Below are 19,443 nucleotides of genomic sequence, written 5' to 3'. Positions count from 1 at the left end.
CATAGCCGAGAACCAGGGCCGTTTGCCCATGCCGATGGTCGGAAGGCTGAGGCAAAAGTGCCGAATCAGAGTGTTTGAATATGGCGTAATTGCGGCCGTGACTCCCCACGTCAGGACTAACATGTCCAGATCTTCTTCACTTTTGTATTTCTTCTCCCACCTCCATTCTCGAACGTGATTTGCATCTATTCTTTGTTCGACTGCCTTGTTCAACCACCCACCACCTGCTCATCCACCCACCCTCACATTGGTGAATCGGATTTGCCCCAACGCCACCCACGACAAAGACCGCAAGCCGGACGCACAGCAACACAATGGCGGCAGAAAGCTCCAAGAAGGCGCCTCTCCCTCTCGACCTCGACGGCCACAACCTCCCGCCATCGCCCGCGCCGAGCACGCCCCGCAATGGCAGGAAGTACGCCCTCATGACGGAGCTCGTCTACACGGAGAGTACCGACCAGTACAATGCCAGCTCGGTGCCCATCTACCAGTCGGCCACGTTCAAGCAGGAGTCGGCCACGGGCGGCGGCGGCGAGTACGACTACACACGCTCGGGCAACCCCACACGCACACACCTTGAGCGCCATCTGGCCAAGATCATGAACGCTTCCCGCGCGCTTGTCGTCTCGTCAGGTATGGGCGCTCTCGACGTCATCACACGGCTGCTGCGCCCAGGCGACGAGGTGGTCACGGGCGACGACCTGTACGGCGGCTCCAACCGCCTGCTCAAGTACCTGTCGACGCACGGCGGGATTATCGTGCACCACGTCGACACGACGAACCCGGAGGCGGTGCGCGCCATCGTCAACAACAAGACGGCATTGGTGCTGCTTGAGACGCCGACAAACCCCCTCATCAAGATCTGCGACATTCCCGCCCTGGCCGCCATCGCCCACGCCGCGAACCCCACCGCCGTCGTCGCTGTAGACAACACCATGATGTCGCCTATGCTGCTCAACCCGCTGGACCTCGGCGCAGATGTCGTCTACGAGTCCGGGACGAAGTATCTCTCTGGCCACCACGACCTGATGGCTGGTGTTATCGCCGTCAACGACTCTGCCCTCGGCGACAGACTCTACTTCACCATCAACGCCTCTGGGTGCGGCCTCTCGCCATTCGACTCCTGGCTCCTCCTCCGCGGCATCAAGACTCTGGGTGTTCGCATGGAGAAGCAGCAGGCAAACGCAATGCGCGTGGCCTCCTTCCTCGAATCCCACGGCTTCAAGGTGCGCTACCCGGGTCTGAAATCACACCCTCAGTACGACCTGCACTGGAGCATGGCGCGTGGCGCAGGCGCCGTGCTGTCCTTTGAAACAGGAGATGTGCTAGTCAGCGAACGCATCGTAGAGAGTGCGCGACTGTGGGGGATCAGCGTGAGCTTCGGGTGTGTAAACTCGCTGATCAGCATGCCCTGCCGGATGAGCCACGCCAGCATCGACGAGAAGACGAGGAGGGAGAGGAACATGCCCGAGGACATCATCAGGCTGTGTGTCGGTATCGAAGACCCGGAGGATCTCGTGGATGACTTGAGTCGTGCTGTGAGTTTACCTTTTGTTACTATCTCTGAAGTGCCTGCTAACACGCATCCCAGCTCGTACAAGCCGGCGCCGTGAACATCACACGCGAGGGTTTCCAAGCTCTAAGCTCGCAGGAGGGCCAGACGCTCGACGCGCCCTCCACGACCGCTGAGTAAATTCCCGCCAGTGCGAAAAACACAAAATAGTCACCTCTGTTCCGGCTACTGCCGGATTAACGTGATCTCCTCTTTCATGCCTCACGACCGAAAAGAAAACTGCCTTTTTTCTCTTCTTCTTCTTCACAACTCTCTCTGACCCAGTCACCTCTGTCGCTGTCTAGAAAATGGTGGTAACGTGATACTTTGTCCGGTTAGCTTTGTTGGTGCGGGTTGCATACATGTATCTGTATAGATAGCGAGTCGGCGTTTTCAGCGCTGCGTTGGAGAATATGAATTACTATTGACATTATCCCTTCATTCTGGATAAACGCTGTGTGATGAACTTAGCCGCCCATATTCGAGGTTAGTCGGAGTATGAGGAATTAAGGTGCGGTGATATCGTGTAATAGCTTGACTATTACAACGGTGTTTTGTGTGGACATTTTGTGGTTAGGGATGTAACTGTATGCGCCTTACAGATATATTTTTTAATTTTACGCGTGTAGTTTTGCAGCTTACTTCCCGCTTGAACAGCTAACCAAAAGGCTGCCTACACACACATCGCTTGTAACCCAGACAGAACGCAGTTTAGCTAAATAACGAAAAAAAAAATATGAAAAAAATCTAAAAAAAAAAAACTTTTTACAGAACTCGCTGAAACGAAAATTCCCCAAAAATCGAGGTGATAGTCATCAAACTGGCAATAGACCCCCATCCAAGGTTATCCAAAAGATAACATACTCCCCTTGGTGTAGTTGGTTCATCACGTTCGACTGTAATTGCATATACTTGTAATCGAAAGGTCCCTGGTTCGATTCCGGGAGGGGAGATGAACTGTTCTTTTTTTGCGTTTGAATCCTTTGGAATGGGGCAAGGCGCCCGACGTAACGGCGGGGGGAGGCAATAGGGGGTTCTGTTACTTGGTCGAAATACCTGGGACTTGGAATTAAGCTGCAGTGAGTGAGGGAGGGTTTGCAATGGTTTGATGACTACATATATGTAAAGGATGGTGTGGAAGTTGTGGGACTTGGGTAGTTATTTGTATATGTCTGCCAGTGTGTTTTGTTATAGTAGTGTTTGGTTTTGCAGTGCGGGTTTGGGGGTTTCCTGCAAAGGGATGGAGCTTGATTCTGGGTATGTCGATTAATCGAGAGTGGGGATTGGTTGGTTGGTCGGTGGTTAGATCGTTTTTTTGTCTAGAGTTGTAGTTAGACTTGTGTTGTAATGATTTGGTGTGTTTTCTGGTTGTGCATTATGATGGATTTGTTGCTTTGCAAAGAATTGTACTTTTAATTGGTTATACTGTTTCGATGTTTCCTGCAATTGACCATAGGACAAAAATCAACTGCTCTGGTGGCGAGTCCAATGCAGACGCCAAAGAAACGCGACATGCTCTTGGCGCGACTGACCAGTGCACGCTAAACTTCGCATCCACGAAGCTCAAGCTCGAGTTCAAACAACCATCTCACCACCCCTCGACACGTGCCTCACGCGCCCACACCTCACAACATGGCCGCCCAAGCCGAAGCCGCCGACCCTCTCTGCAACCTGCGCCTCGCGATAAAAGCCAGCAACGACCCCATCCTCACCACCAGCGACAACGCCCCAGCCGCCTCGCTCGCCCACGCAACTCACATATCCTTCAACTTTGGCGATGCGCACCGCAGCTTCGATCTCACGGCGCCGACGCGCTTCGCCCCGGACAGCAAGCCCGTCGACCTGCGCAGCTGCTACTTTGCCTGGCTGAACAAAGACGCTGCCGTCCCGGACTACCTGGCAGCCGTCCAGCTGCTCAATGAGGAACTCCCCGGCGGCGCGGGTGGTAGCGTGCAGAACCTCACGTTTGCGCAGAAGATTGAGCTGGTTGCGTGGCTGAACGGCGAGACGGAGAGCAGTGATAGTATCGCTGCGATTGATGCTGGCGCGGCGAGCGCAGCAGCGGGGGACGCGGCGGCTATCGCAGGCGGGAAGGGCGTGCCTGTTGATCGCGATGGGGGGAAGATGGTGGACGGGCGGCTGCTGCAGATCTACGACGGGGAGCGGCGCATGGGCGACCACAACTCGGTGCTGCGAGGGACAAAGGCCATTGTAAGTCCAGCACGCGAAACACGGCGCAAAACCCACCTACTAACCCGTCGCAGGACTTCTCCCCCTACCGCCGCACAGCCCAGCAATTCCTCCGCTCCCGCCCCTCCTCCACATCGAAGCCCATCCCCGCCGCGCCCCTGACCACAACCCTCACCAAGCGGCCCGCCAAACGCCTCGAGCCCATCATCCTGCTCTCGCCCTCGGCCTCCTCCCTCCTGCGCACCAGCAACATAAAATCTTTCCTTGACGAGGGCGTCTTCGTGCCCGCCGACGCAGCCAACACCGCCTCGAACATGGTGCGCATCCAGCGCGTGCTGCCCAGCATCTCCTCGGCGCCCATCACCTTCATCCTCGTCGACTCGACCACGTCCTTCAAGCCCACGTACTGGTCGCGCGTCGTCGCCATCTTCACCACCGGCCAGACGTGGCAGTTCAAGGACTACAAGTACACGAACCCTGCTGAGCTGTTTGCGCACTATCCCGGTGTATATGTCGGGTGGCAGGGCGAGGAGCCCCCTGAGAATGTGGGGAATTTGGGCAGAGGCGTGCTGAGTGCTAAGGTGGATAAGTGGACGGGCAGCGAGAAGGGGAGGTGGAGGGATAGGGAGGTTGTGGAGAGGATTTGGGGGAGGGTTGAGGAGGGTATGCGGAGGGGCGCGTGGACGAAGGATGGGCCTGGGTTGGCGGGGCGGTAGAGATGTGTTTTAATAGAATGGGCGTTTGGGCGCTGCTGGGTTTCCGTCTCTTTGAGCTGTAGAGGAATTGAGGTGAGTTGAGAGGAAATCATGACTTTGTAAAAGCGTCAAGTCAGGAGCTGAATATTTGGACTAGCAAGCAATCATTCATAATCGTTGTATGATGTTGAGTGAGGCAAATCATCTATGTCACTCTTCTAGCAAACAAGGAACACCAAAGCACTCTCATGAGTTGAGTTGTATATTAAACATAAAAGAGTTTCTTGAAACTATGTATAGAAGTCTATCGTTATCGTCATCATATCCGTAAAAGGGTAATTACCATCCTTTCCAAAAAAAAAACCATTATCATCATCCGTAAATGCTGCCATGCCATGGCATGCAAGCAATGCAAACCCATATCGTCGTTAAATCGTCAAAACATATGCAAGAAAACGAAGAAGAACAAACCCGCTACACCCCAAACAAAAGCCGCCGCCCCAGGCACCAGAAGAAAAAAGGCGTATCAGGCAGGCCACCACCACCAACCCCCTAAACACCAATCGTACGCTGCACCCTCGCATCAAAAGGCGCCAACTCAACACCGCCATCCTCCGGCGCCTCATCACCATCACTCCGCACCAGCAAGCCCGCAGCCTCACACCCACTCTGCGCAAACGGCCTCACCAACCGATTCGCCACATCCGACGCATAGCACGGCGTGGGCCCAACGCCCAAATCCCCACCCTCAACATGCCCGCCGTTGTAAATCCGCGCCGCCCTATACCACACACCATCATCCTGGGTACCAACACCAGCACCAGCATCCTTAACACAGCTCTCCAGCGTCGTCCCCAGCCCGCTCGACGTACTAGTCCCCTCATGAATCATACGCGCAATCGTCTCCTCGGGGCACGGCACAACAGGCTCGCCATCGACGTTGCACGACGCGCGCCCCATGGCCGTCTGCATGAGTCCCGGGTTCGCGTGCTGCCAGAGGGTTGTCGGGGCGCGCACGCAGCCGCTGGACTCCTGCATGAGGATTGCGAGGATGAATTCCGCGGGGATGAGCGATGAGGCTGCTTCGTGGGCGATGCTGGATTTTATGGCGGCGGTTTCGCTGGCGTCGTTGTTGGGCCCGGAGGCGAGGGCTGTGCAGGAGTTTTGGATCGTGGGGAGGGAGGCGGTCCTAGGGGTGGTGGTGGTTAGTGGGTGGGTGGTGGGTGGGAAGGGGGAAGGGGGAGTGCGTACCAGGCTTCTTCGAAGGTTAGCCATTGGGTGCGGGTTGGCCAGCCGGCGGCGGGGGAGCCGTCGCCGCGGTAGGTGATGTAGGTGTTTTGTGCTGCTGGGGAGCGGGGGCGGATGGGGAGAGGAGCGGTTGAGGCGAGCGTGAAAATGCTGATCACAGCGAAGGCGAAGGTGGTGCAGATCATGGTTGTTCTGCTTGAGCTTGTGTGAGGGGTTCGACTATGATCTCCCTGGCGAGAGGTGAGGTGGATAGACTGATAAGTGAGGGAGAACTGATGGATAGTACACAGGCGACGAGTCTTGAGGCGAGAACTACTGATCTACAGACTGATCTCTTATGAGATTGTTGGATAGTAGTAAAAGGTAAGCGACTGATTATGATGTAAAGAAGGTCCTGCCTATCCGTCTTTATACAACAGCAACCACAGTCAAGGTAGGGATCTTTCCAGCGAAGCATCCGCACCGTCTTTGGGGCGAGAAACGCACCGACCCTTCAGTGTGGAGAGGACGAAACCGAGATACGCATGTGTTAGATCCGATCTGTACCAGTGGCTGTCCGTAATCCGTGCCGAGTTGCAGTGGCAAGCTGTATTAGGTGAACAGTCACTAACAAGGGCGGTATTTCTCCCACTAGTCCTTCGCTATAGCTAGCAAATGCTGAAAAGCAATGTAGTTGAGCATGGCGTAGTCATCCGGATCATGCTCAAGCGAAGCCGTTTTGGAAGCGTTCCTAGTACGTGTCTCGTATAGAAAGCTGGTTAATATGGTTGACCGCGCGTACCTGCAGGACTACTACCATAACGATAGGAGCCAAGCTTGTAGTCGAAGTTCACGGATGTTAGATTTGTAAGACATGTCAGTGCCCGGAAGCAGTATTGTCAGTAGGTCCACATGCCTGACAGGTTCGGAAAAAAGACATCACACCAGAATTTACGACCTGATGTAGAGAAAGTAGTTTTGAACGTGTGGACATGGATGCTTGGGAATACAGTCAGGTAGATGGGAGAGCAGATACTGTTCACTGAGTCTGATTGGTCGCAATGACGAGTTACTGGCTATCGAGAACATTTGAAAAGCATAACTATCATAACCCGTTAGTTACGTTTCTGAGATCTTACCCACAGCCTTCTCGATCAAGCCAATTTGTTCAGGTAGTCTCTGCTGCCTAAATTTTGACCAGAAGATCCGGTATGAGCATGACCGCGATGGCTGGTCCTATCACGAGTCTTGCCTCGGTGTTGAGCAGAAGATGAGATGGCTGGCGATATCGATAGTTCTGAGGTTCATGGAGTGGTTGGTGAGGTGGTTGGGAAGATATAGCCGGTATATGTATAGTTCCAGAAAACTAGGATGTTCTTTTTCCCCTTCCTTTTTGCTATTTTTTGCCGTTCTTTTTTCGTAGACTCTGTTGAAGTCGTGTTCCATCTCTTGGTATATTCAATAGTCTCTTTGACCTTTTCAGTTCGGAGTTTCTTGCCCGACAGTCTCCTGATATATTGTGTCCTCGGTGAGTGAGTATATTACATGTTTGTTCGGATATGTGACGTCCCATCATAGCTGAACGCCAAATCTGCGGATAAGCATGAAAAACGTTGATGTTAGCAAGGTATCCCCATCGAGCCGAACGTATCACCGATTGCCGTGCTCTTTGAGTGTAGGATAACGCGATGGCTGGGGTATAGTGTGGCCAAGTGTGATTTTGGCCATCTCGTATCTATATATAAGCGGCCAGAGTCCGATACTGCCACATGCGATTGTAGTCATATGACCCTTTGAAATGCCTTCGTCTCCTTTCACTACAATAGGTCTTGCAACGAATCTGCAGACCGCGTCAGTGAATATAGCTAATCAATATAGATTTATTGTCCCCAAATACCAACATATTACTATGATTGTCATTAATGATACTTTACAGTAACACCTATCAAACAAGCTCCCACCAAACAAAACCCAACGTCAACTAAACGTAATCTCGTCCATTCTCTTACGATACAGCCACTTCGGTTTCGCCACCCAACGCAATTTACTTGAACTCTGCAAATGCAAGCTCGTATGCCAACCCGAGGGTCAACTTCGCATGTTGAAGCATGTGGTCGAAGCTAAGATACTCGATCTTGTCTTCCGTCGTGTGAATCTTGTTATCCGAGTACTTGAAGTCAGACTCAATGACAAAAGCTGAAGGGTATCCGGCCTTGGAAGCGCTGGCGTGGTCGGAGCAGGCATAACCGCACTTGGTCAAAATGTACGGGATGTCGCAGTACTCGGTGATGACCTCTTTGATAAACTCGGTGAGGCCAGGGTCGACAAAGTCAGTGATGACGCCTACAGATTCTGGCTCGCCTGCGTCAAGTGTCTTCTGTACGTAGCCGGTCATGTCCTGCTGCAGCATTGCCTTCACATCTCGACCCTCCTTCTGGTATGTTTGGAAAATGGCCTGCGAGCCAAGAAGACCACCTTCTTCTGCAGAATACCAGTGGAACTCGACTGTGTTGGACGCCTCGCCCTCAAGAATGTCCTTGCTCTGAAGAAGTACGCGCAGGGCTTCAAGGATAGTGACGGTTCCACTTCCGTCGTCGTCTGCGCCTGGCGCAGCCAGGATGGAAGGGAGGAAGAGGTTGATGCTGTCCTGATGAGCACCGATGACAACCGTCTTCTCACTCTTGCCTGGAATCGTGGCAATAATGGATGCCTGTCCCCAGGGATGTGGGAATGCCTTCACAGACGCGTTGACAGCACCTGCGTCCGAAAGCGTACTTCTGACCTGCTCAAGAAGCCACGCTGAAGATTCCACTCCGTATTTGGACTTGTAGTATCGAGTGTGGAAAGCAGTAAACACCTCGAGGTGCTTGCGCATGTTCTCCTTCTCAAGCTTCTTGATGAGAGGGAAGACAGTTTCGTTGTGTGCAGTCTTCGAGGGGAAAGTCACTTTCTTGGCGCTGATCTCTGCGCTGAGAGTGCTCAAGTCTTCACTGTGAGTGATGTCGAAGAAGTTGATGTCTTGCTACAACAAGTCAGAAGTCTGCTTTCAACAGGCCTTCGCGCACTTAGGCGCGTCTTATCCAAGTACTAGATGGATACATACACGACGAAGCGCCCACTTCTCATCCTCAGTCACCCAACGCGTCTCACCCGGAGACAACTCAATGAGGTACTCATCGGGTTCATCGATAGTAACTTGTGGGTTCTGAAGCACCACCTGCGGGTTCTTCGGATGCGCGATAGCAGCAGCAAAAGATGCAGTGTAAAGCGATAGCAACAATGAGGACTTCATGACTGTTGATGGTGTTGGTGTAACTGTCGCAAGCTGAGTGGTATCGACGCGGTCGTCGGAGCTGGGCGTGAGCTACCCGAATCGAGACAGGCGCATATCGTCAACATCGTCATCGATCACGCGCAAGCACGCGTCGCGCCCGCCTCATTCCATCAGTATGCTAGACGTCTTGGGCCCCCAAGACTCCTGGGTGTCTTACTCAGCTGATTATTCTAATCCCCTTCTAACGTATAGCCCATGCTCTCCTTCATACTACCAAAGTTTTTAAATGTCTTGAAATGTGCAAGGAGACGACATATGTTTTGAACTTGGGAAGATCACTACAATACAACAGGACATGCAAAGAAATCCGAGAGATCGAAAATACGAAACCAATCCGCCAGAACCAAACTAAGCTCCTCCAGCTAACGTGACACGTACATTCCTACACAGAATCCGACGCAGAGTACGACCAATATCCACGGGTTCATCCAGACTCTGGCCGGACAGACGGGTCTGGATACACGCAGGACATGGACAACTGAATACTGTTTCGACTCATCCCTCTCCGCGTCACCTCTTTGCACTGACTCTTCGTGCACAGATTCACAGCGCGTGCTACTACCTGTGGAACGCTGCTCTCTCACATGTTGCTCCGGAAGCAAGAGCGAAGATGTGCCTGGCCACGTTAGCTCTCGTGTTGGTGCCGACATGACTTGCGTGGGTTTAACAGGATTAATCTCACGTCTAGTATGTCTTGTCACATCTTTCTCTACTCTTCGGAAGACCTCTCGTGGTCTTTGTTGTTTCATTTTGATCCAGTCGATCTGACGTATAGGCATGTTCGCTTCCTTGCAGGCTTTGACCAGTTCCTGGGCAAATTTCTCAATCTGATTTTTCGACAGTTCAGATTCTCGTAACGAGAATCGAAGCTTAATCCCGGCTTGTTCACGTGGCCGTGATAGAAGTGTTTTGTCCTCTGCGGCTGTCCGTTCCCCTAAAGGTGCCAGCTGCACGTGGCGTCCGTTATGATTGTCCAGACGATCATACAATTCTGAAGAGATCTCGCCTGGCTTGTTTATTTCGTTCTTGAGCTTGGTTGTTAGGAAATGCAGGCCCTTTCCATTGGCCAGTAACCCCTCCAATGAGTCTAATAAACGGGTTGTGAAGGAATCTGGCCCCGGTGCTCTGGTGGTTCCATCTCTTGGACAAGCAGCTAACAACTCATAGGTCCTGCGATCATCGGTTGTACTCTTATGAGAATTGCCAGCAAAACAACAATCGAGCAACACCAAAACGTCGGCTTCGGTTGATGGATCCAGGAGTGGTCGTTCAGCAAGATCCCAATATGCTGTAGCAGAGTATTGGCCATTTGTTGCCCTGTGAGCATTGGAAGTCCTGCACCGTAGTAAGCGCAGCGAACGCGGTAGATTTATCGATAATTTACGCTGATAACTCCAATCTCCCATTTCCATTCACAGGGCCTCTCAACAGGCCATGTCCAGTATAGTAAACAACTAAAAGATTGTTTTGACCATCGTGCTTGTCCATATGGCTGGCAATGGCTGAATTGAGAGTATTTTGAGGATTTTTAGTCGTTCCCAACCGTACTTCTGGACTAACTTCGAAGCGAAAATCATCCTGAAGTACTCTTCTCAGCCTTCTGATCTGTAAACTGTTAATACTAGATGTGGAGCTAAGCCTGTGAGAAAGCAGTTGTACATAACAAGCACGACGACAGAGAAATTCTACCAACCTCTTTATCATGGCCTTCCTTAAAGTCGTCAATCTCATCATCCCATCTAATGATCAACACGACTACCTTTGCATAACCGTTGGGTATGTCTAATTCGGCCTTCACAACGTTTTCGAAGCAGGTTGCGTACTCCGCCTCCTTCTCTTTCTCTCTCCCAACGTCATATGCCACGGTGACACAAGGCTCGGACATATCAACCTCTAAAGGTGACCCAAAATTGGGCTGTGTAAGGATGATCTTGCAAGCGTCTGCAGTGATCGCAAGACTCGGCTTTTCGATTTGCGTAACCATAGCTGAGGATACATGATAGGACACGCCCAGATATCTGGCCTTGCGCCTTCTTATAGCTCGAGGTACGCTTCAAGGCGTTTGCGAGCACGCAGATTGGAGGACTATGACGGCTGTGACTCTGTAGGCAGAATCACAGATTCGTTCTGCTTGACGCTGCAGGAAAGTATTGTCAGCCTCGTTGCCTGCTTTTGAGTGTAACACCCCATAAACGCCACCCGTATTGATTAGTAACTTGGCGAAGACCATTCACCCATTACAACCAATCAAATTCGAGTGTCACACACCCTCTTCACTGCAACTGTATATATGATCGAACGTATAAGTGGCGAGGTGAGGCTCAACTAATTCATGCCTTGTGGTTTTTAAGGCAACTGAAAGCAAAGTGCTCACCCGGCACAGGGCCACAATCACCAAGGCAACAGTCAAGTTACAAGGCTCAGCAAAAGTGTGCCTTACTTCCCCTGTCAGTAATCGCTATCATCACTTACAACACGAACTCTCGAGGCGTATCATCGATTTCTCCCAAGAAAAGATAGTGTAATGGCAGAAGAGGTAGGACGCCAACTTGCTCCTGGGCATTCGACTCATCCGAGGTACTCGTATTGACCAGATGGTTCAGTATCCAGACTACGAAGACAACACCAAGTCAGGATATGATTTTGGTATCAGCTCACGGCCGGTAAGTCCAGCTGAAGCCTTCATCATTCTCACTGGCGCTCACAATTCTCATCAGAGGGTTGCGCAATTCGAAATAGACGATGAGGTTAAGATGAAAGTTACATATAAAGATGATGACAGTGAAGAGATTACAGTGTGCAGACACTTTAAGATCCGAGCAAGTCAGCGGAATGCTCGTGGCCATTGGGAATACCAGCTGAACGACAGATTCACCGGTGCGCATTACAAAAGTAATGACTGGTTTTCAGAGTCTCACCTGGGATTGTTGTAGTAGAACTTGGCATACATGTTTGGCCTTGTGAGCAATGCCCTCGACAGCCTTGTACAATAAGGCTGTATAAATGTGCGGTCATGGCGAGAAATAAAAGAAGGCTTATCAAGAACCGCGAAAGTCCTCAGACCGATACATCCAATTCTTTTACTTTAGAGACGATTTGACTTTCACTACAATGGTTCCTGTAGCTACCCTGTCAGCGAACAGAAACAATGACGACCTCGAGAAACAACTGTCAAATAATAGACCAACTGCTTTGACAAACTCTACATTGGAGTGTACGATACTTGTTCAACTTGTGCCATAACTACTAACCTCGCCAGGTTTGGAGACTACATCGACCTTGACAAAAGAACAAAAGAAGATGGCCGCACTCGAGGCTGCAGAAGAAATCAACCACACGATAACTATACCTCGTAAGACACACACCCATCGACTAGAACCTGGATTGTCACTAAATCAACGTTCAGTGCAAGACTACCCCGTCGGGTATCCCCTTCAAGCAGCATTCCAATCCAGCGAACCCGGATTTTCCATCTACCGAGCATTCGACTACCTCCACTCGCGTGTGATCCTCGAAATGCAAGACGAGCTCCGTTGTCTAGAGGATAACCTCTCTCAACTGGACGCCGAGGACAACAACTCCCGACGTAACAAGTGCCTGATGTCCCGGGCGTCGGACGAAAAGCAAGCGAAGCGTGATAATAAACCATGCAGCGATCGTACAACGCTGCTATCCACGATCCGCGACAAACTCGTAAGCTACGACGAGGTGCTGATGAAAGCCAGAGAATTAAACGCCTTCCAACGCCCGAGCAAGAGGGACTACCGTAGCCTGAGACGTTGGTTCCGTAGTAAGGCGCCGTTGAACTACGAGCGCGAGGAGGAGTTCATCAAGAGGAAGGAGGACCTGATCACACTGAGACAGGGGCGGGAGTGGGCGGGGTTTGACGGCTGGATCGAAGAGTGCATTAACAAGCTGCCCAGTCGATTGTCAAAGGTGAACATCACACACCACACATCACTACAAAGTACCACACTGATTCTTTGACAGTACCTTTTCACTACCCCTGAGCTCCGCAAGAAGTCAGACGACCCCCTCATGTCATTCTACTCAATCTCTCGCATCGAGAAGCTCGCAAGTCTCATAATCACCTCTGTGATCTTCATCTTGCTCGTTTTGCCGGTCGTCGCTATGTATAAACCGACTTCTGTCGGCGGCCGTAACTCGACTTTCGATGCTGTTGGCATTCTTGTCGTCTTTACACTGTTGTTCTCGGCGGCCATGTCGCTGTTGACTATGGCTAAGAGGCACGAACTTTTTGCTGCCAGCGCGGCGTACTGTGCAGTTTTGGTCGTTTTCATCAGTAACTTCAGCAATGAAGGGGGAAAAGGATAGGTGCTCTCGATCAGTCGGAATACCCGGAACTAAGTAGGCTGCAGCGAGATCTTGCAACAGTTTGACAACTACATGTAAAACGACCGCAAAATTTCTGCGCCTTACGCGTTGTTTGCATACGTCTACTAGCATGTTTGTATTTGTAGTGCTTTTAGTCTTGTAATTTAGGATTGTTGTGTTGCTGCAAAAAACGGACCTTGATTCCGGGTATTTCGACTAACCGAGAGAGCTGGTAGAGACATTAACTGGGCTGGAAGAGGCTATCTTTGTCGTTAGTCTAGATTTAGGCTTTTATAGAATGGAGGGTATCTGTTTGTTCGTTCTAGAAAAAATAACTTGGTTCATACAGCTAAACCAACGTCTTGTTCCCCCTTCTCCTTAGCCCATGGTGTAACTATCATGGCTATGTTCAACCCTTGAAAGACATCCAGCCCTTGATATCGTTCAGATTCAGGACATATGGATCATTGAACACCTGTTTCAGCAGCTCCAGACTATTCCACTTTCCTCCATCGATGTATTCACCTGTCCAAATCATAAAGTACGCCCAGTCTGCCTGATACGCCTTCAGTTGTGCGGGTTGCATCATTGATCCAATCTCCGCTGCGGCAATAATTTTCGTGTCATTGGTGAGGGTGAGAAGGTTGTTGTACGTCGCAGATTGAGGCTGTATACGTCAGTAAGCAACACAGAGACAAGATGTGGAAAGGGGGAACTTACACCGTGGTCGCCTTCGGCATATGTATCAGCCGATACTATGTCAACTACGTCGTTTCCAGGATACCACGTCGGTGCGATCGAGTTCCAGACCCAAACCAAATTGTTCAGGCCATGCTTGACCGTCAACCTCTCATACATAATACGATACAGCTTCTTGGCCGGCTCTGGTCCCTGCGCCCCCCACCAAAACCACTTTCCCTCTGCTTCGTGAAGCGGTCGCCACAGTACGGTTACGCCCGAGGTCTGCAGTTTCTTTAGCTGCATAGCAATGGTGTCGATATCCTTCATCAGGAGTGTGTAGTTTGCGTTCGTCGTATCTTTCAAAGCGGTCGCGATATTGAAGTCTGAGGCATACGTGTAGAAACCCGAATACCATGGGGCCGTCTCGTTATCGTACAGACCCGCCGGTGCATTCCAATGCCAGGAGAACGTGACGATACCACCGCGTTTGTGGTGGGCGAGTGCCTTGAAGGTTTCATTGGAAGACGCACCATGGGCAATGCGGCCTTCAGTGTAGTCCATGAAATCGAGACCTAGGATCGCAGGCGTTTTGTTGACGTTGGCTTCTACCCACTCGAGACTGGTTTGGTCTTGTTGGCCACTGAGAATGTGCTTGCCGTAGATACTCCCTAGGTACCCCAACAGCGCCTTCGTAGTTGCTGACGCTTTTGAATTGACGGGCTTAGTTGTGATTTTGTGCGGACCGCGCGGTGTCGCTGGCACAAGGGTGATGGCATCGACAAGGTACCAGCCCCAGTTGCTCTGGATCTCAATGGTATTTGATCCCGCGTTCAGTAGGACTTGGCCTGCGCTGACTGTTGTCCAGTTTGTGGTTGCGGGGAGCGCAACTTGGGAGCCGCCAGCGCCATTGAGGACAACGAGGGTTTGTTTGTCGCCGTTGGGGCCGTTGTAGATAATATTCAAGTTATGGAGTTTTGCTTCTGTGGAGTTGACGGTAAAAGTGATTTTGTCGGTAGTATCAGAGAAACCCTCGACGTAACCAGAACCTGTTCATCACATATAAGTGTTTTATACAGAGACAAGGACCATGTATCTAGTACTGACCAGTGTATCCCGAAACGGCAGTAGCAGTAGTGACTCCGGAAAGGGCTGCTGACTCAGCCTGGAGCGTCACCGTTTGGGCGGCTGCCAAGCCGAAGCAAGCTGCAACAGTCAATACTCTTGCAAACATGATGGTAACGATTTGGAGAAAAAACTTCTACAAGTAAGGTGGTGTTGCGTCGATTTAAACCAAAAATATTTCAGGCCCATCAAACTCAAACCTCGGAACGAGAAGCCGTCCTTCCACAGTGCTCGAATGAAGGATATTTCACTAGGCGATCATACATCTTGGGAGACAAAACCATACTCTGGAGAACGATCCTACCGGGTATGCAGGTAGCGATGTGCAATATAAACAAATGAAGGGGATGCTATTAGCAGGGATGTCCACGGCCCCAATCGTGAAACTCATTATGTAAACACCCATGTGCTTAAGACAATATCCATTTTTGACATGTCTGAAGTGTGTCAATTGTTTCATAACGTGTACCTTGGCCATTCGGTTGTAGTCGAATGCCATCATCACCGGCTCTACTACTCCAAACAGTCCGGAACGTCTCACCTGGCGATCGAGGTCCGTACCAATTTAGGTTTTAGTGATCTGAGTAGAAAACGACCGGTAGCGACCTCAATACACTTTCACATGACTTCAAAAAACATCGTGCCATGGCTTGGCCGCCAAGTGAGGCAGTCCGATCGGCTTGGTACGGCAGAAGCCTTCCGCTTCTTCAAAGTCGCATTTAGCCCGACTTTACCAATTTCACAATATCATCGACTTCCTTTGGCGTCGGTGTAAGATTTTCAGATCCCTCTTCCGTGACCAGAATGTTATCTGCGGCACGTTAGCCTACATCACAACTTTTCAATAAGCAAAGAGAAACTCACCCTCAATTCTCACACCGCCAACGCTCCAATACTTCTCCAAAACCTTCTCGTCGATGAATTTCTTCTGCTCTTCATTCTTCAAATATGGCTCGATGATGAACCGACAGAAGTAGATCCCGGGCTCAACTGTAATCACACTCCTCGCAGGAAGCGTGCCCCTCACTCTCAGGTACCGGAACATGTTGTCCTTGTCCGCGTAATTCGCGTTACCGCCGGTATCGTGCGTGTCCATGCCCAGATAGTGACCGAGTCCATGAGGGAAAAAGGCCACACTCGTCCGTGCCTTGAACATCTCCTCTGCATCACCTCTCAAGATACCGAGTTTCAGAAGTCCTTGGATGGCGATCTTGTGAGCGAGTTCGTGAATCGAGTCCCAAACAACATCCGCCTTCAGTGCGTCTATGCACTGCTTCTGCATATCAAGGACGATGTTGTAAATTGCCAGACTCTCTTCTGTGAACGATCCCTTGATGGGAAATGTCCGCGTAATGTCAGAGGCGTAGCAGTCAACCTCGCATCCAGCGTCCAAAAGAAGTAGGTTTTGGTCCGCGATCGACGCGGCGTTATTGACATAGTGCAGTGTGGCTCCATTCTCGCCTGCTGCGACGATCGAGTGGTAGGCCTGGTTCTTTGCGTTGCGCTCCACACAGGACTTGAGGAAGACAGCTTCGAGTTCGCACTCATTCTTTGCTTTGGCAGCAGCTTTCATGACATTGACGTGTGCGTTTGTTGAGATGACGTTGGCCTTACGAATGAGTGCAATCTCGTAGTCAGACTTTGTAACTCGACAGTACTCGATGGCAGGCTTCAGTTCTTTGAGGTCTTTGTTCTTGTATGAGAGGAAGGTGATGTGATCCGAGATCTGCTCTGGGATGGCATAGATGGTCGACTGTGCTGATTCAGAGGAGCTGGCGATATGAGAGGCCACATCGTTGGTTGTCTTGCACTCGTCAATATCGTACTTAGCTTTTGCTTCCTCGACACTCATTGGCAGTCCGGACCAGATGACTTCATCAGGCTCAACCGGAGGAATGAAGAGAGTCAGTTTGTCACTGGCAATTTCATACGTAAGGTATGAATCCGGAAGCTCGCAGCCGCTAAGGTAGAAGAAGTAACGTCGCTGCCTGTTCAACCAGTGTCAACCATCATGCTCGAAACTGTGTTGAATCTGCATAGCCTCTTACCGGAAAGGTGCTTCACCATCATTATCCTGCAAAATCGTCAGCTTCAACTTGCATTTCCATGTCCTGCAGCCCATAGATATCGCATACTTCATTAAGCTTCAACTTCTGTGCCTCCAAGTAGATTGTCCCCTTCTCATCTCCTCCTTTTTCAATAATCCACTTCGCAACTTTCTTTGCGTGTGTCCTGGCAGGATACTTGCCCTTGAGCACATCTTCGTAGTTCTCCGCAATCGCCATTGTAGAACAAGTCACAGGAGATATTACTTCGTGAGGTAGCTTGCGGGTTGAGTACCGTCTAATGTGCTGGAGACTGTGAGGTAACCTGTGGCGCAAGCTTCTTTGGCCTAGTGACGCGTTGGTGTTACAAGAAGGTTGACAAAAGACGGAAGAAAGTGAGACGGTTCGCGGGATTAGCGGGAACACGCGTGAGAGCTTTGAGAAGCTGCACATGTGTTTGTTTGGTAGACACAAGACAGGCAGGTGGGGTCATGGTGGGGGTGGATTGTGACGTCGGCGGGTAGTCGCGGGTTTACGGTTCACGGTTCACGTATGAGGAAGGTGCATCCCAATGCTACACCTCCTTGAAGAAAAAGATCATTTCTGCTTGAGAACAGTCTCAAGTTGTGATTCACAAGTCATACATTAACCAGAGCTATGAATGCTATACAATATCAAGCCTCGACGTCGCATCACGACACCTCTGAAGTCTAAAATCAGACTTCCTGAAGATACATCAAGCCCCAAGCGCCTTCTATCTCGTCCAGCGAGACAACCTGCTCCATGTATACGCAATAACGACCCTTTGGACTGTCGCTCGTGACAAAGATCGAATAACAACCTTAGATGCAGATATCTAATCCTTCCAACGCGCAAGGAACTTTGCCATGTCGTCGGTCGCATGAGACGCTGCAGAGGCCTAGCAACAAAGTTAGCATGGACATACAATGACTAAGAACAGCATCCCCGCGAGGCCAACATACATCGTTCACCTTACTGCTAAAAGAAGCTGTCTGACTCATTGTGACTGTAGTTTGCACACTCGGAATCGGGAGCCTTGTCTTCGCAATAACAACGCTACTGGTAGGATACAACGGCTTCGTATTCTTCGCGGTGACCGTCTTGGGGGGTACAGGCTGCATAGGTGCATATCTCGTTGCACCCGTCTGCATAGTGTACTCGACGTCGAAGTTGCTGTCCGCAACAGCACTAGACACCGTGTTGTCGTCAGAGCTCACGGTGTTGTCTGTCGTCGCGGGACCAGAGGTGCCAGACACATCTTTCAGGGCAGTCTCAACTGCAGAAGTCCAGGTGCCGGTCATGCCTGAGTAGGAGAAGCGGTCCGAGTATGTAGTCAGTTCGCCGCCGAGTTTTCCGACTGCGATCATTTTAACGAAGCTGTTGCGCTTGGATTAGCTGAGTTGTTTTGCGAGAATACAGAAAGTCGTACTATGCATTGTCCGTGTCCTCTCCGACAGTTTTTGGAATCAGGACTGAAGCTTTGTTGCCGCCTACTGCGAAATTGCCAGCTGTCGTGATAGGGTACGTGACCTATGTTTGCAGATCAGCACTCTATCATCTTGATCTCATCCTCCCGTGTCCGGACTATGCCCTGCTCGTAGATCCCCCCAGGCTCTCACTCACCTGCACATCAGCTGTGTCTCCTCCCGCGCAGAGAAACAGCTGATAAGTCAACAGATTGGCGATAGTAGGCCCGGTGCCACCTTCTTCCCACTCCACTGAAATCGAGGTGCCCGCTGTCAACTTTGCGCTAGCTGCCGGAGTCTTGAACTTGATACCTGCGCTCACGAGTGGCAGCAAAGACGCGAAAGTAGCGAACGGGAGTAACAGGCGCACCATGGTGGCTAGTAGGTGAACGAGCGATTACGAAGCGGCGCGAAGGAGCGCGATGCGCGTGGACAACAGGTCTTGCGAAAAGATCAGTTCAGGCGTAAGAACAGCTCGTGGGATTATGCGGGGGCAGGTCGTAGTCGTGAGGGGCGTGAGGTCGTAGAGTTCGTTGAGTTGCGTTTGTTTGGTGATGCAAGCTTTCGAAGATCGCGCGAACGGATGTGGCGCCAGGGGCACGATCATCACTTCCGCATCCAAGTGACATGGGTGAAGGTTCACCGCAATTGCTTGCGAGTTGTATCGCATTGAATCGCAGCTTGGATGACTTGAGATTATTCCCTCAACTGGTGAGATAAACAATGATTCTTAGCCAATGAAAAAGCATGATAAAACATCATTCAAGAATACGGT

At 50.9% G+C, this 19,443-nt stretch overlaps 10 protein-coding genes and 1 non-coding gene across 11 annotated transcripts; 5 read left to right on the top strand and 6 right to left on the bottom strand.

Annotated features, from left to right (window-relative positions):
- Positions 1 to 125: 125 nt before the first annotated feature.
- P153DRAFT_349417 (cystathionine beta-lyase-like protein) lies at positions 126 to 1,887 on the top strand. Its single transcript, XM_033666244.1, has 2 exons — positions 126 to 1,538; positions 1,592 to 1,887. Exons 1-2 carry the CDS (start codon positions 315 to 317, stop codon positions 1,691 to 1,693), a joined length of 1,326 nt encoding a protein of 441 aa, XP_033519510.1. The 5' UTR covers positions 126 to 314; the 3' UTR covers positions 1,694 to 1,887.
- A 528-nt stretch (positions 1,888 to 2,415) lies between these two features.
- Positions 2,416 to 2,505, top strand: P153DRAFT_t111. The gene has a single exon. It is a non-coding gene; the product is annotated as a tRNA-Tyr (tRNA).
- Positions 2,506 to 3,125: 620 nt separating this feature from the next.
- On the top strand, positions 3,126 to 4,745 carry P153DRAFT_370438 (CDC73-domain-containing protein). The gene is made up of 2 exons (XM_033669040.1): positions 3,126 to 3,763; positions 3,817 to 4,745. Exons 1-2 carry the CDS (start codon positions 3,185 to 3,187, stop codon positions 4,456 to 4,458), a joined length of 1,221 nt encoding a protein of 406 aa, XP_033519509.1. The 5' UTR covers positions 3,126 to 3,184; the 3' UTR covers positions 4,459 to 4,745.
- A 244-nt stretch (positions 4,746 to 4,989) lies between these two features.
- Positions 4,990 to 5,870, bottom strand: P153DRAFT_300971 (uncharacterized protein; the record flags this gene model as incomplete). The annotated part of the gene is made up of 2 exons (XM_033664360.1): positions 4,990 to 5,626; positions 5,689 to 5,870. The coding sequence occupies 2 exons, from the start codon at positions 5,868 to 5,870 to the stop codon at positions 4,990 to 4,992; spliced, it is 819 nt and encodes a 272-aa protein (XP_033519508.1).
- Positions 5,871 to 7,561: 1,691 nt separating this feature from the next.
- Positions 7,562 to 8,810, bottom strand: P153DRAFT_370436 (Zn-dependent exopeptidase). The gene has a single exon (XM_033669039.1). The coding sequence runs from the start codon at positions 8,537 to 8,539 to the stop codon at positions 7,709 to 7,711; it is 831 nt and encodes a 276-aa protein (XP_033519507.1). The 5' UTR covers positions 8,540 to 8,810; the 3' UTR covers positions 7,562 to 7,708.
- Positions 8,811 to 9,245: 435 nt separating this feature from the next.
- Positions 9,246 to 11,088, bottom strand: P153DRAFT_434790 (uncharacterized protein). The gene is made up of 4 exons (XM_033673105.1): positions 10,692 to 11,088; positions 10,383 to 10,603; positions 9,681 to 10,333; positions 9,246 to 9,614 (listed from the first exon to the last, which is right to left on the bottom strand). Exons 1-4 carry the CDS (start codon positions 10,980 to 10,982, stop codon positions 9,361 to 9,363), a joined length of 1,419 nt encoding a protein of 472 aa, XP_033519506.1. The 5' UTR covers positions 10,983 to 11,088; the 3' UTR covers positions 9,246 to 9,360.
- A 192-nt stretch (positions 11,089 to 11,280) lies between these two features.
- On the top strand, positions 11,281 to 12,020 carry P153DRAFT_120730 (uncharacterized protein). Its single transcript, XM_033661974.1, has 4 exons — positions 11,281 to 11,312; positions 11,382 to 11,534; positions 11,602 to 11,661; positions 11,716 to 12,020. Exons 2-4 carry the CDS (start codon positions 11,523 to 11,525, stop codon positions 11,929 to 11,931), a joined length of 288 nt encoding a protein of 95 aa, XP_033519505.1. The 5' UTR covers positions 11,281 to 11,312; positions 11,382 to 11,522; the 3' UTR covers positions 11,932 to 12,020.
- Positions 12,021 to 12,109: 89 nt separating this feature from the next.
- Positions 12,110 to 13,333, top strand: P153DRAFT_360718 (uncharacterized protein; the record flags this gene model as incomplete). The annotated part of the gene is made up of 3 exons (XM_033666935.1): positions 12,110 to 12,212; positions 12,258 to 12,934; positions 12,989 to 13,333. 3 exons carry the CDS (start codon positions 12,110 to 12,112, stop codon positions 13,331 to 13,333), a joined length of 1,125 nt encoding a protein of 374 aa, XP_033519504.1.
- A 409-nt stretch (positions 13,334 to 13,742) lies between these two features.
- Positions 13,743 to 15,245, bottom strand: P153DRAFT_379168 (glycoside hydrolase family 26 protein; the record flags this gene model as incomplete). Its single annotated transcript, XM_033669851.1, has 3 exons — positions 13,743 to 14,000; positions 14,054 to 15,060; positions 15,119 to 15,245. 3 exons carry the CDS (start codon positions 15,243 to 15,245, stop codon positions 13,743 to 13,745), a joined length of 1,392 nt encoding a protein of 463 aa, XP_033519503.1.
- Positions 15,246 to 15,855: 610 nt separating this feature from the next.
- On the bottom strand, positions 15,856 to 17,421 carry P153DRAFT_389960 (putative Xaa-Pro aminopeptidase; the record flags this gene model as incomplete). Its single annotated transcript, XM_033670884.1, has 4 exons — positions 15,856 to 15,947; positions 16,001 to 17,124; positions 17,185 to 17,210; positions 17,272 to 17,421. The coding sequence occupies 4 exons, from the start codon at positions 17,419 to 17,421 to the stop codon at positions 15,856 to 15,858; spliced, it is 1,392 nt and encodes a 463-aa protein (XP_033519502.1).
- A 553-nt stretch (positions 17,422 to 17,974) lies between these two features.
- On the bottom strand, positions 17,975 to 19,333 carry P153DRAFT_370433 (beta-1,6-glucan boisynthesis protein-like protein). Its single transcript, XM_033669038.1, has 4 exons — positions 18,826 to 19,333; positions 18,632 to 18,732; positions 18,165 to 18,579; positions 17,975 to 18,100 (listed from the first exon to the last, which is right to left on the bottom strand). The coding sequence occupies exons 1-4, from the start codon at positions 19,039 to 19,041 to the stop codon at positions 18,038 to 18,040; spliced, it is 795 nt and encodes a 264-aa protein (XP_033519501.1). The 5' UTR covers positions 19,042 to 19,333; the 3' UTR covers positions 17,975 to 18,037.
- Between the last annotated feature and the right edge of the window lie 110 nt (positions 19,334 to 19,443).

This window comes from Dothidotthia symphoricarpi, assembly GCF_010015815.1.
Source record: "Dothidotthia symphoricarpi CBS 119687 unplaced genomic scaffold P153scaffold_21, whole genome shotgun sequence".
Lineage (NCBI taxonomy): Eukaryota > Fungi > Ascomycota > Dothideomycetes > Pleosporales > Dothidotthiaceae > Dothidotthia > Dothidotthia symphoricarpi.
The sequence above is the reverse complement of the archived record's forward strand: the minus strand, read 5'-3'. Positions and strand labels throughout refer to the sequence as shown.

Coding starts and splice junctions, on each gene's coding strand:
- P153DRAFT_349417 (XM_033666244.1), top strand. CDS start 315: ATGGCGGCAGAAAGCTCCAAGAAGGCGCCTCTCCCTCTCGACCTCGAC. Junction 1,539..1,591: donor TGGATGACTTGAGTCGTGCT/GTGAGTTTACCT, acceptor CACGCATCCCAG/CTCGTACAAGCCGGCGCCGT.
- P153DRAFT_370438 (XM_033669040.1), top strand. CDS start 3,185: ATGGCCGCCCAAGCCGAAGCCGCCGACCCTCTCTGCAACCTGCGCCTC. Junction 3,764..3,816: donor TGCGAGGGACAAAGGCCATT/GTAAGTCCAGCA, acceptor AACCCGTCGCAG/GACTTCTCCCCCTACCGCCG.
- P153DRAFT_370436 (XM_033669039.1), bottom strand. CDS start 8,539: ATGCGCAAGCACCTCGAGGTGTTTACTGCTTTCCACACTCGATACTAC.
- P153DRAFT_434790 (XM_033673105.1), bottom strand. CDS start 10,982: ATGGTTACGCAAATCGAAAAGCCGAGTCTTGCGATCACTGCAGACGCT. Junction 10,334..10,382: donor GGGAGATTGGAGTTATCAGC/GTAAATTATCGA, acceptor ACTACGGTGCAG/GACTTCCAATGCTCACAGGG. Junction 9,615..9,680: donor TGTGACAAGACATACTAGAC/GTGAGATTAATC, acceptor TAACGTGGCCAG/GCACATCTTCGCTCTTGCTT.
- P153DRAFT_120730 (XM_033661974.1), top strand. Junction 11,662..11,715: donor TTGGTATCAGCTCACGGCCG/GTAAGTCCAGCT, acceptor AATTCTCATCAG/AGGGTTGCGCAATTCGAAAT.
- P153DRAFT_370433 (XM_033669038.1), bottom strand. CDS start 19,041: ATGGTGCGCCTGTTACTCCCGTTCGCTACTTTCGCGTCTTTGCTGCCA. Junction 18,733..18,825: donor GAGACACAGCTGATGTGCAG/GTGAGTGAGAGC, acceptor CTGCAAACATAG/GTCACGTACCCTATCACGAC. Junction 18,580..18,631: donor GAGGACACGGACAATGCATA/GTACGACTTTCT, acceptor CAAGCGCAACAG/CTTCGTTAAAATGATCGCAG.